This window comes from Muscardinus avellanarius (genome assembly GCF_963383645.1).
Source record: "Muscardinus avellanarius genome assembly, chromosome: 4".
NCBI lineage: Eukaryota > Metazoa > Chordata > Mammalia > Rodentia > Gliridae > Muscardinus > Muscardinus avellanarius.
Window position 1 is genome coordinate 156,288,752 of NC_137789.1, and position 13,303 is coordinate 156,302,054.

The 13,303-nt window shown below is 53.4% G+C and overlaps 1 protein-coding gene across 1 annotated transcript; it reads right to left on the reverse strand.

Annotated features, from left to right (window-relative positions):
* Positions 1-3,567: 3,567 nt before the first annotated feature.
* Positions 3,568-11,559, reverse strand: MMP21 (matrix metallopeptidase 21; the record flags this gene model as incomplete). Its single annotated transcript, XM_080694978.1, has 7 exons — positions 3,568-3,867; positions 4,111-4,283; positions 7,340-7,597; positions 8,448-8,589; positions 8,741-8,880; positions 9,761-10,289; positions 11,398-11,559. The coding sequence occupies 7 exons, from the start codon at positions 11,557-11,559 to the stop codon at positions 3,568-3,570; spliced, it is 1,704 nt and encodes a 567-aa protein (XP_080551104.1).
* Between the last annotated feature and the right edge of the window lie 1,744 nt (positions 11,560-13,303).

The window sequence follows — 13,303 nt, forward strand, 5'->3', positions numbered from 1 at the left end:
GTGGCCGCGGAGCTGCGGCCGCGTCGCACTCACGGTGCCTTCTGACCCCGGAGCCCTTTCCACCGGTGCTGAGCTCGTTGGAGGTGAAGAGGTGCACTAAGACTAAGCAGGTTCGCCAGTGGAGACACGCTGCTTTCCACGGCGGAAGAACCGTGCTGGTGTTGGGCTTCTTCGCTCGAAATGCTGAAACCAGAACTGGACCGAAAGCTTCCGGCATATATTTCTTTGAGACTTACGTGGTACCTCAATATTAATAGACTTTCTGTGATGCAATTACACTCTTAACTATTTTTGAAGTATGTTAAGCTACATGGGTTGAAGATATGATTATTTTGGATAAAATGTTACTTTGGTCGAGGGACCATTTATCCAAATGATTTTACAGGTTCAGATGAAGAAACTTCTGTACATCTACAATGTTTTCTTCTAAATTGCACAAAAACGTGTACCCTTCTTAAGCTTCTCTGAAAGGTGATTTTGAAGACTAGCCATGGTACCGTCTCTGTACCTGAGGCACGTTCTGAGGGATTCGCTTTTCTTGGACTTTCCATGACGGTGATCAAGGATAGGCCCTTACCCCACCTCTTTTTTTTTTTTTTTTTTCCCCACTTTAAACTTGAAACTGTGAATAAGGTAAAAGAAAACAAAACTATTTTGAATAAATATTTATTTAAAATATCTTTGTACTTTCCATTTTGTATTCTTCACATTGAATTGTGATTTGAATTCAGTTTTGTTGATAATCTTTACAAAGTAAAGATCATAACATCAAGAGTGAATTTTGCCATCCACTAAATTCTCACTAGAATATTTTACTTATTACTTAGTGCTGCTTGGTGGATCTTGTCTAGTTGTATACACACATTCTATATTTTTCAAAGCCTACAGTATACAAGGCTGTATTTGTCTTTTATAATGAATACTCAATAAAAATTCTGTAACATACATGTAGATTGGATTCTTTCACGTTGGGGTGAGTGTCTGGGATCCTGTGTGTTGACCCTGTTGTGGACGGGCCTGCAGTCCCAGGGAGATCCTCACACTGACAGCAGCCCCTCCCACCCCAGCCCGGCCTCTTGGAGGAATCCACACTGCACTACACAGTCGTCTGGAATAAACTGGTGAAGCTGGGTTTTTACTAACTGCTTTGCTCTTACATAGAGGTTGCGGGTGTTTTTGTGGAAAATGAGCTGGCGTCTCTCACAGCTTGGCAGAGCTCTCCTGCCATTCGTCCAGTTTCTCAGTTGCATTGTCCTTGGGACAGATGTACATCAAGGTGCAAACACGAATCATTGAAGCAGTGGCAGCTTTGCTGAAGCCAAAGCATGTCTTGGGCTGCCGCATCGCTGCAGCTCTGTCCTCACTCTGCGTCCCCTGGGCAGCACACGCAGGGCGACGATGTCTCCTCTGCCGCTCAGACCCGGCTGCTTCCGCTGATTTGTCATCTTCTGGGTTAGCCAGTTCAGAAAGGATGTTCCCACTTAGGTAGAAAGAAGCCGGACTTTGGGGTATTAGAGTTGCTAACCTTTTCTCCTAGCCTATCTCCTTAGCAGAACAGCCTTTTGGTCCAGAGAAAATAGCTTTTAAGCAAAAAAATAAATAAATTCTAGCTATCTTCCTTTGTCAAAGCAATAATTGAAATTTTCTGCATTAGAGAAGAAAAGATCCTTTTAAAATAATATTTGTAGCCAGGCATGGTGCCACACACTTGTAATCCCAGTGCTTGGGAGGCTGAGACAGGAGGATCGCACAGGTTAGAAACCAGCTTCAGCTACTTAGTGAGACCCTGTTTCCAAATAAAAGTATAAAAATAGGCCTGGGAGTATAGCCCAGAGGTAGAAAAGCTCCTGGGTGTCAACCTCAGTACCACCAAAAAATAAATAAAAAATAAATTATATTTGTAATTTGCTGACGAATTAAATCTTAAAGTGCCTGTGTTTTTAGCTATTTCTTTAGAAAAAAAAAATTCATTTGTGGCCTGATCCTGGGGCTATGGAATCTTTCAGTTAATTTCATTTCCCAGATTTTGTCTGAATCGTGTGTGTGTGTGTGTGTGTGTGTGTGTGTGTGTAGAATTAAGCCAGATGTAATGGTACACACCTGTAATCCCAGTACTTAGGAGGCTGAAATGGGAAAATCGAAAGTTTAAGATTGGCCTCAGCAACTTATTAAGAGCCTGTTTCAAAATAAAGGCCAGGGGTATAGCTCAGAGGTAGACTGTCCCTGGGTTCGATCCCCAATACCAACAACAATAATAATAGCCATGTTATTTCAAATTTAAAGGGACACAATGCCTATCCTAGATAGGCATAACTACATAACTGATACAGGAAAAATAGAATTTATTCAAGTAGCTTCCAGAGCCCTATGTTGTCACCCTGGCCTTCAGAACATAAGTGACGGCCGTGCAGGTATTAACTGCCTTGCAGGAAGAGCAGAGTACCGGATGGATCAGTGTGCACCAGGAAAGTTGTTCCTCCCAGGACCAATGCGATGCAGGCCCGAGTGCAGAGGAGAGCAGGTCTGGCTGCACACTTGAGGAAATGTGCCCTGCAGGTCCTGGCTCGCCAAGGAGATGTGGCCATCAAGAGAGACCTTTGACGCCCTCAAGTACTGGAAAGAGGGTACAGTGGGGATTTTGCAGTGGGGTTAATTCAATTTCAGTGACCTTTCTCATCAAACCTAGCTTCCAGTGCATGAAATCTCCATGCATGCTTTTAGAGCGCATCTCCTCCTGGCTGGTCTGACCCAGGCTCCAGCTGCCTTCAGGGCTCACAGCAGGAGGCCCGGGCGCCTGCAGCTGCAGAGCTCCACCCCAGTACCAGGCACCACGGACTCCTCAGGCTTGCTTTTTTTTTTTTTTTTTTACAGTACTGGAGATTGAACCCAAGGGCATTCTATCTTCGAGCTACAACCCCAGCCCTATTTTTATATTTTTACTCTTTTTTTTTTTTTTTTTTGGTACCGGGGTTCCTGGAAACCCTTCTACCTCCAGGCTTCACTCCCAGACACCTCTTTTTTATATTTTTATTTGGAAACAGGGTCTCTTAAGCCAACAAGGCTGGCTTTGAACCTGCACAATCCTCCTGTCTCTGCCTCCCAAGTGCGGGGATTACAAGCGTGCACCACCATGCCCAGCTATTCTTTATTTTGAAATGGTCTCAGTAAGTTGCAGAGGGCCTTGCTAAGGCCGGTCTTGAACCTGCGATCCTCCTGTCTCAGCCTTCCGAGTACTGGGATTACAAGCATGCGCCACCGCGTCTCGCTGGTTTTTTTTTTTTTTTTTTTTTTTGCGGGTTTGAAGATGGAACCCAGGGCCATTCAACATCTGAGCTATACTCCCTGCCCTATTTTTTATTCTTTATTTTGAAACCGGGTCTCACTGAGTTGCAGAGGGCCTAAGTAGCTGAGGCTGTCCACGAAATGTGATCCTCTGGTCTCAGCCTCCCGAATGCTGGGATTACAAGCGTGCACCACCACGCCCGGCTCGCTGGTTGTTTTCTTTGTGAAACCAATCAGACTTTTAGAAGAGAACTCCTATGACGGTCTTTGTTTTCCTGTTTTTCTCTACATGTTCAGTGTGGAAGTATGTACATCACAGATGTCAAACCACTTCTCTGAAATAGACTTTTTTGGAAATAATCCATTAGAAGGCAGCCAGGAATTGTGTTGTTTGTCCTTGTCACTGACTACTTTCCAGTAGGCATTGCCTTTGAAAAAGAAAACAGAGTTGTGTGCATAGGAGTAGTAAACAGAATCTATATTTCTGAAGGGATGGTTTTGTGGCCTTATTGCTGGAAAAACTTCTGTAATCGTCTTTGGGTAAGAATTAAGTACTTGATTTCTGTTGACGTCAAATGCAAATACCTGTGGAACGGAACAAATGAGGGTAAGACTGGCTGTCCTAACGATCATCGACTCTGAGGCTCCCTGACAGCGATGAGGTAATCACCTCTGGCTCTGCGCTGGATTCTTTAGACTTGAAGGTCTAAGTGCTTTCCGCCGAATGAGCTGCTCCTGCTTAGATCTGAGGTGAGGAGCGCGGCTTTCAGCTGAGAATTTGGTGGTCCAACACCTCTCAGAAAGAGACCAGGAAGCAATGCTACTTACCAAGGACGCCTTGAAAAAGTAAATTAACTGCTGCCTTCTGTCATAAAAGGCGCTGTCCAGGGGGCTGGGGATGCCAGGAAACCCTTCCGCAATGGGCCTGGGGTAGCTTCTCCCTTGTTCGTCTTCTGCGAGGGCCTGGTCCTGCTCACCATCGTATCTCCAATATTCATTCCCTGCAGCCAACCAAAAAAACGTTAGTGTGGCTTCTGAATACTAAATCACAGGAACGTGATATGGAGCACAGCTTCCCACACAGGCCGCCGTTGTCCTGCACGCGCTCCCTGAACCCCAGAGGGGGAGGGCAGCGAGCACCGGGGGGAGCACCGAGGGGAGCACCGAGGGGAGCACCGAGCGAGTCCCCCGGGGACTCCTCAGCCTGACCCTGGAGTGTTTTCCTTACACATCCTGCTGTGGTTAGAATGCTGGTTGTCTTACAGAGAACCTGTTAAGTCAGACATAACATTGTCCCATTGACTCATGTCAGAAACAGAAAAAATAATGTGGTCTTTTCTACCTGAGCGTCTTAAGTATTTTTATTCATTCTCTCCCTCCCTCCCTCCCTCCCTCCCTCTCTCTCTCTCTCTCTCTCTCTCTCTCTCTCTCTCTCTCTCTCTCTCTCTCTCTCTCTCTCTCTCTCTCTCTCTCTCTCTCGTCTTTTGTACTGGGATTCAACCTAGGGGCATTCTGCCTCTGAGCTATATCCCAGCCCTTTTTATTTTTGTTTTGAAACAGGGTATCCTTAGGCTGTTGAGAGTCTCACCGCATTGCTGAGGCTGTCCTCGATTCTACCATCCTCCGATCTCAGCCTTCCAAGTATGAGGATTCTAGGCATATGGCCTGATATTTTTCTGTATTGTCTAAAAATCTTCCTTTCACATATTAGTGGCCCACGGGCCAGCCAGAATCACTTTCCTTCCTACCCTGATTGATGTAAGCCCGCTTTATGTCGAAGAGTCCTGATGTGTATTATTGGATTGTACCATTTTCAGTGTTCTCCAATCGTCTGCTTCTACCTCCACCCCCACTTTGCAAGTTAGGAACTGTAGTGAGAGAACTGAAGTGAATTATCCAGGTCCAGACAGCTGGCGTTGGGCCAGAGGCGCAGCCTGGGACTCCGGAACCCACCCGGCATTCGAGTGGAATGCTGTCTTTCTATTGCTCCATTTTTTTCTCAGTGTCCAAGTGCGAATTTCATGCCCCAGAACAGGAGAGGATGATCCTGGGCTTTGCTGTTAGTTGTAATCCTGAGCATCTGGCCTGTTGCTGGCCCATAATAGAATAAATCTGCTGAGTTAGACGCAGTTACATCCTCAGCAACCCAATACTCAAGACATTTGAAAAGTTCACCGTTGACAGCAACGGTCCCAGTGGAGACCCGACTCACTCTAACTGGAATTTCCATTAATTTAGAATGGAGCATATTCAACCTGGTGCGGTGGTGCACGCTTGTAATTCCGATACTTGGGAAGCTGAGACAGAAGGATCGCAGGTTCGCGGCCAGCCTCAGCTACTTAGTAGAGGCCCTCCACAACTTAATGAGACCATTTCAAATAAAGAATAAAAAACAGGGCCTGGAGTGTAGCTCAGAATGTCCCTGGATTCAATCCCTAGTACTACAAATATCGATCTATATATAGAGAGATAGATATATAATAAAGTAGAGTAAATTCAACTTAAGATGTCTTTTTTGTGTGTGTGTGGTACTGGGGTTCCTGGAAGCCCTTCTACCTCCGGGCTACACTCCCAGACCTATTTTTACATTTTTATTTGGAAACAGGGTCTCCTAAGCCAGTGCGCGCGGCTGGCTTCGAACCTGCGCGATCCTCCTGTCTCTGCCTCCCAAGCGCGGGGATTACAAGTGTGCGCCACCACGCCCAGCGGCTTAAGATGTTTTTAAAATTCCAAAAATACAACCCAGCTGTCCTAGCAGTGCCTCTATGAAGGTCTAAGTCTCCGGCGAAGATTCTCTGAGCATCGCCAGCACAAGCTGTAGCCCAGGCCGCCTCACGGCACCGAGAGGTGTGCAGACCCGAACGATGCAAGCCTGTCGTGGGTCGATTAGGAATGTAACCAAGTGAAATAACTTCCTTTGTGAGGTGTGAAGGAAACCTAAGACCAAGTTTCTCCCCTGGATCCTATGGGTCGAGTTTGCAGCTTGGCCCTCGCCTTAACTCTGAGCAGTGAAGAACAGTACAGTCGTACGCCAAGGATCCAAGTTGAGGGCATACACTCTTCTCCATGTGGAGGGACAAAGAAGCCGCGGCGTCCTGCTTGGGATTAGATCGCAGGCGCTCGGTTTGTAAAGCAGCATCCCCACCCGAGCTGCCTGCAGGGTCCCTGTGTGGGTGCTGCCTGCAGGGGTCCTGTGTGGGTGCTGCCTGCAGGGGTCTTGGGTGCTGCCTACAGGGGTCCCTGTGTGGGTGCCGGGGTGCAGGTGTCCAGCGACTGAGGACGACCTCAGCAGGACCGCCTGACCTGCCCTTCACCCGGCCACCTCCGCAATGGAGCCCAGCCCGCTGCGCTCCAGGCTCCCAAGGTGGGGCCGACCCAGCCTTCCCACACTCTCATCCAGGTCAGGCCCCGCACACCTCCATGTCCCGATGCGCCTTTCCCTTTGCAGCTTCTCTTGTCTCTGGCCACGCACACCACTGCGGAGCCCTTTCCTCAGGTGACACTGCACCGGGCTCCGGGTGGCGTGCTCACACCCTGCTTGGTCCGCCCCCGAAAACACGCGTCTGCTGGCAGGCCTCCATGATGTCCTTTTTCCTCCAGAACCAGAGAAAACTTTTGCAGTCCCACCCCATGGCACTACAGATTAAACCCAGAGGCATTCTACCTCCAAGCTACACCCCAGCCCTTTTTCTCTATTTTTGCTTTGAAGCAGGGTCTCACTAGGTCGCTCAAAGTCTCCCTCTTTGCTGAGGCTGGCCTCGCACCAGCGATCCTCCCAAGTACTGGGATTACGGGTGCGCCACCACGCCTGACTGCAGGACCTTTTCTACGGTTCTTGGCAGCCACAGGTGCCTCGCACAGCTTGTCCATTCACTTGGGCACCTTCTCGAAGATCAGGGGACGCGGCCCAACCTGTGCTGCAGAAGCTGCCACGGGGGCTAACTGAAGTAAGAAAGTCGTTTCCAGAACGTTACAACAGGCTTCTCGGTCGGCTGGAAACGGGTATCTGAGAGCATCCGTTTAACAAGAAACGGAGCCAGCCGTGAAGAACCCTTACCTTTAAAAAAATAACGTTCGTCTCTCGTCCACGTCCAGATGTGGACGAAGGCGTCGATGCTTTGCGCTGGGATTCCGTGCCAGCCCGTGAGGATTTGGATGGGATCCCCGTAGCGCGTCCTGTTGTTTCGGTTTTCGTAAAGCCAGTACCAGCCGTTGCGGAAGAAATAGGTGCTATATCGCACCCTCACCTCGCCGTATGGGTTTCTCTCTTTGCGAATCCAGTCAAATGCAACATCAAACGACCCCTCACAGGAACCTGAGAGAGAGGGGAAACCCAGCCGCGTGGCTCATGGTGCTAAAGCCAGCTTCCAGGTGTGACTGGGTTAGACAGGCGCAGGCTGGGGCTTCTGCCAAAGCACCTTGAAGCCAGATGTTGATCCCGAAAGCGGGTGAGTAGAAGGAGCGGGTGCCCGGCTGCCTGCGCCCGTCCTGGCCGCCGCGTGGCCCCGGTGTTCCTAGTTGAAATGACCACCCTACATGTAGCAACTGATGGCTCTTGTGATGGCCGATCGGACTTCATTGAGGAAAGACGTTTGATTCTGGGCACACGCTAGAGTACAATTTCTACTGGGGGAAGTAAACACATCCCGGCCTGAGTTGTCTCAGGGCAGGAGGCTGCAGGCAGCGCAGGAGTGTGCGGCGGCCTCGGGGAGGGGCTTTTAAATGGGAAAGGAGGCCCTGGCGTTCCTTGCCCCGGGCAGCTGTGCTAAGTCACTAATCGTTTTCATGGGATAATTAAGCACTAGTACTTTGGCCTCAACAATTAAATACGGATTAAAGCTGTTCCCCCAGGCCCTTAAGTGCTTCCTTGCCTTGGGATGGCCGTGAATCTCCTTCCCGATCAGTGGCTGAAGCGTGGCATCTGAAGCGATCAGATGCTGAAGCGTGGGCAGCTCCCTTGTGTCTAGAGAACCATGACTGTGTCCTCTTCCTCCCAGCCGTCACAGGAGGTGTGTGGAAGAGAGCACGCGGCTAACTAACGCTATTGCCCCGCCACGGAGCCAAGCCGGAGGGCAGCTCCTCGGGTTTGTGACCGGGTACCAGCCTTCCAGTGAGCAGCAGGCAGGGTCCTACACTCCGCCGGGACCAGCTGAGCACTCTCTTACCGTACAGCCTTTGAATTGCTTTTCTGTCTGACCAATCCAGTTCAAACGCAGGCTCCCGGGGGGTATAATTTGGCTGCATTATGGATCCTGTCCTGTAGGTGTGAGTCAAGCCGAGGACATGGCCAATCTCGTGGACAGCCACCTACCAGGGGAACACAGACAGACCGTGGGTGCGGGCCACCTGGGACCCATCACCAGGACCCTGTAGCCCAGAGAGAGGCGGACACACGGTGGTAACACTGGCTCATGGGGCTTGGGCCCCCTCGCCTCCCACAGCAGCCCGGCCCACTTACTTTGAGGAGGCTGATGCCCGTGTCGCTGGTGGGGGCCGTGAAGTGCTCGTCATCGTCAAAGTGAACATCGCCCAGGTGCCAGGCATGCGCGAACTCCTGCCCACTCCCGTCAAACACCCGAGGGCAGCCCAGGTGCCGGCCTGGCAAGGGCAGGGTGTCCCGGTGAGTGAGGGTGCCGGGTACAGACCCCACCCTGTGGGCACAGACACCCAAGCAGCCAGCGCCTGGGAGTTTGGGCCCAGAAGCTGGGACAGGCGCAGTGACAGCTGGATTCTCTCCCCCACAGGAGGGGTACTGAGCCACAGGCCACCTACACACCGGGACTACCAAGTATACGGATCTTAGAAACGGAGCTGGGTACCCAGGGCTGGGGAACACACAGAACAGAGGAGCGCGCGGGGTCCTCCCGGCGGGGCGGGTTGGGGAAGAGAGGAGACTGTCTCTTAGTCTTGTGTTTTGTCAACAAGCGGCACCCGGGCACCCTCGCCCTGGGATGTTAGTCCAGCGAGACCAGTGAGCACCCTGGTTCACAGACCAGGCTGCAGAAGAGTTAGGGCATCGTTTCAGATCCGCCCGTGAGGAGGTTGCGGCGCCCGTGTGCCCTCGCCATCTCCTGAAGGGCCACCGTGGCACCCCGCAGCTTCTCCACGAGATGAGGGTGGCGGGGGAGGGCCCTCTGGATGGCACACCCACCGGGCGCTCCAGGCGAGGGAGCTCTGTGGTCAGCCCGCGCCCAGGGCGGCTGGCTCGAGTGTCCCTGTGGCCACCCTGAGCGCTCTGCAGAGTGACAGGCCCATCCCTGTCTGGAGAGTTCTAAGATGGCAGCATGACACAGGGTGTGACTGGCCTGCCCACTGGGTGTCACCCAGAACAAGCCCAGGAGCCTGGAGCTGGGCCACCATTGTACAGGGGACGCGGGTGGGGCCGCCCGGAGCACTAAGGCACAGTACTCGAGGGGGAGGCCGGAGGCTGTGCCTACGGCTGGGCAGGAAGGGGGTCCTGAGCCTGCACCCTTCTTACCTCTCCCAAAACCCAGCTTGATGTCCACCATGGCCCCGGGGGCTGTGAGGTCCTCCCGGAACTCCAGCGGCGTCACCTCACTCCACATCCTGAAGGCCAGTCTGAAAATGTACCTCTGCTCAGCCACAGAGAGCTGGCTGCTGTAGGCCTCGCCCACCAGTCTCCAGCTCAGCGTCCTTTTGGAGAAGGCCCTGGGGGCCCCGTGCTCCCGGGAGTCCTCCCGCTGCCCGCCCGGCCTGGGCAGCAGCATTTGCAGGAAGCGCTTTGGCCGGGGCCTGCGCCGGGGACCTGGGGGGGTCCTCAGGGTGGCCTGGGGTGGCAGCTGCGTGTCGGGGACACCACAGCGTGGTCGGTTCATGGCCGCCAGTGTGGCCGCGTCCAACTTCCCGCTGGCTGGCAGTGCGTTCACCCTCTGGAACCGGCGCACAGCCTGAGCCAGGGCGGCGCCCGCGGGGGCCTCTGGTGGCCCCTCAGGACCGGAACTCCAGGCCGAAGGCACCTCTGACCAGCCATATCTGGACAAGAATCTCTGTGGGAAAGAAAGGCACCCAATTCCGTGGGGCCGCCTCCCACCAGGGCCTTACCGCTGCTCCCACGTCCACCCTGCCCAAAGACTGACAGAGAGACAGGAGAGAGAGACAGAGAAAGGCGAGAGAACGAGGAAAGAGAAGGGGAGAGCAACAGCAGGAGAGAGCGGGTGCAGGACATGTAGAAGGTGGCAGGAGGCAGGGACGCTGCCCTGTGAGTTGGGCCCGGTTGGCCGCTGGAGTGACATCGGGCTCCTTGGGGCAGCGCTGGAGCCAGCCCGTGGCTGTTGCCTGGGAGGAGAGCCAGGCCCAGAGGAGAGAGGTCAGGGTTGAAGGAGGACGCACCTGAGGCCCAGGGGTAGGGGGAGGCTGGCTGAGCCAGGAGCCTGAGGTGGAGGGCTGACAACCTAGAAGCTTCTTCCCAGACCATGGGGAGAGTGGGCAGTGCCACACCCATGGTCCTCTGCAGCCAAGGCAGGCCTGGCCAGCGCCCCTCCCCACTGCCCTCCACCCTCCACCTTCAGGGCATCCTGGAGCAGGGGTTAATCTGAAACCCTGACCATCTGCTTGTGTGGATCCTATGGTGGCCACTAGGGCCACAGGGGCCGGGGCAGGTCCGAGGGCCTCTTCCAGTCCACTTTGCTCGGACCCATGACTTTCTGGAGGAAGGACTTTCCATGAGGGCCGCTGCCCTGTCCGTGGTGACCCCAGCAGGCTGGGTACCAGCCAGGACAGCTGTGCCAGCGCCCTCTGGGGTGGCCGTGTAGGGAACCTTCCCTGTAGCCAGAGAGGCAGCGGACAGCCCAGGAAGGCTGCTGGGGTGGCACCTTACCCCTACAGCCTCACTGGCTTGTTTCCAGCCCTTAGCGCCTCGGCCCATGGACTGTATTCAAGGGAGCACTGGTCACCCACCAGAGGCTGGCACGGGTCTGTCTGTTAACAGCAGCGTGGACCGGGGTGTTGCAGAAACAGGCTAAGATCATGAACCCCTCCCCTGAGGCCTGCACCGGGCCCTGGCCTGGGTGTGTGTGTGTGTGTGTGTGTGTGTGTGTGTGTGTGCACGTGCTGTGGTGTGCGCATGGATGCTGTTCACTTCAGGTTCTCTCCTACCTGAGCACCCTGGAGGTCGGCGATGGGCTTGGCCCTGCGCAGCGGGGATGGCTGCAGGTCAGAGCGGTCCCGGCTGTGGAAGAGGGGCTCGGGCCGGGCGGGCCAGGGGGCGGCCAGCCAGCAGAGCAGCAGAGTCGGACGCAAGACAGCGGCGGCAAGCATGGCCCAGCCTGGACTCCCGCCTGCTTGGTCCCCGTCTCCCTTCCCTAAGGAGCAGGGGTCAGGACCTTTTATAAGCCTGGGAGCTTTCTCACCCAGCCCTGAAGTGTGCCCTGAAGCCAGCTGCCTTTGAAGAGCCGGGCAGCCCTTCTTGTTAGTGTGAGAACTCCTCCTCCTTGGCCTGGGCATTTGCCACCTGCTTGGGGAATTGCATCCCAAAGTTGCAGACACCTGTGGATCACATTTCTATGGTGATGGCGTGTGCGTGAGCCTATTGCCTGAGCGAGCTCACCGGCATTTCCATCTGTTCTGTGCGTGGAGGCAGGAGGCCTGGCCCTCAGCTCAGAACCGGGCCTGCGAGTCTAACCCCGTAGCCATTAGCTGGCTGATGGCTTGTGTCCATTCCTTTTTTCTGATTGGCTGGGGTTTGGAGATGGCTAGTTTCTCAGGTTTTTTTTTTTTTTTTTTACATTTTTTGTTATTGTTTTTGTTTATGAAAATAATGTCTAACCATTGTACAAATTATAAATTTAACAAGTACTAAGAAAAAACCTAGGCATGGTAGTGCACCCTGTAATCCCAGGGATTACTTGGGAAGCTGAGACAGGAGGATGGCAGGTTCAAGGACAGCCTCAGCAAGCAGTGAGACCCTGGGCAACCAAGTGAGACTCAGTTTCGAAATAAAAAATTTTAAAAATAGAGCTTGGGGGTGTATCTCGGAGGTAGAATGCCTGAGATTCAGGGTTGGCTAGCAGTTAGACACAAACCCCAGCCCCTTGCTCCATCTCCAGAAGGATCCTGACATCCTGTCCTCCGTGAGAGGCCTCATTAGCGGCCGCAGCTTGCCCTCGCCTTGGCTGGCAGAGGCCCTGCAGGTCACGGGGCGATGGGCGCTCCTGTCGCTACCCCCACCTCCTCGCTGGAGGCGCCCGCTCCTGGAGCCTCCAGAGCCTGCTTCTGCAGCCCCCTTTCCTCCATCTCTCTTATTCCCACCCCCTCCTCAGCTGCCTGCCCTGCACCAGGGGAGGGGGAGGAAAAGGAAGCCCAGGTTCGGGTGTGTGTGGGGGAGGACTCAAAGGAAGGTCCTTCAGGCACCGCCACCTGTGTGCGCAGGTGTGGTACCCGGGGTGGAGGGACCCTCGATCTCTGAGCTACAGTACCCCAGAATCTTTGCTAAGTTGCGAAGGCTGGCTTCCAACGTGCGATCTGCCTGTCTCAGCCTCCCAACTACTGGAATCTCAGGTATGCACCTAGACATTGTGACTTTCCAGATGAGAGCACAGAACCAGAATCTAGGGCTCTTTTTTTTTTTTTTTCCTGTCATTCTAGGGTTTGAATCCAGGGGCATTCTACCTTCAAGCTACATTCACAGCCCCCCCCTTTTTTGTGGTACTGGGGGTAGAACCCAGAGGCTTTCTACCTCCGGGCTATACTCCCAGACCTATTTTCTATTTTATTTGGAAACAGGGTCTCACTAAGTTGCTGAGAGCCTCACTAAGTAGCTGAGGCTGGCTTCGAACCTGTGCGATCCTCCTGTCTCAGCCTCCCAAGCGCAGGGATTACAAGCGTGCGCCACCACGCTCGGCTCACCCACAGCCCTTTTAAAATTTTTTCATTTTGAAAAAGGTCTCTCTGCGTTATTGAGGATCTCACTAAATTGCCGAGGCTGTGTTTGAACGCCCCGCTGAAGGTCATGAGGTCATCGAGTGTGACACTGTGAGGGGTGCTTTGGTTCTGAGTACTTCCT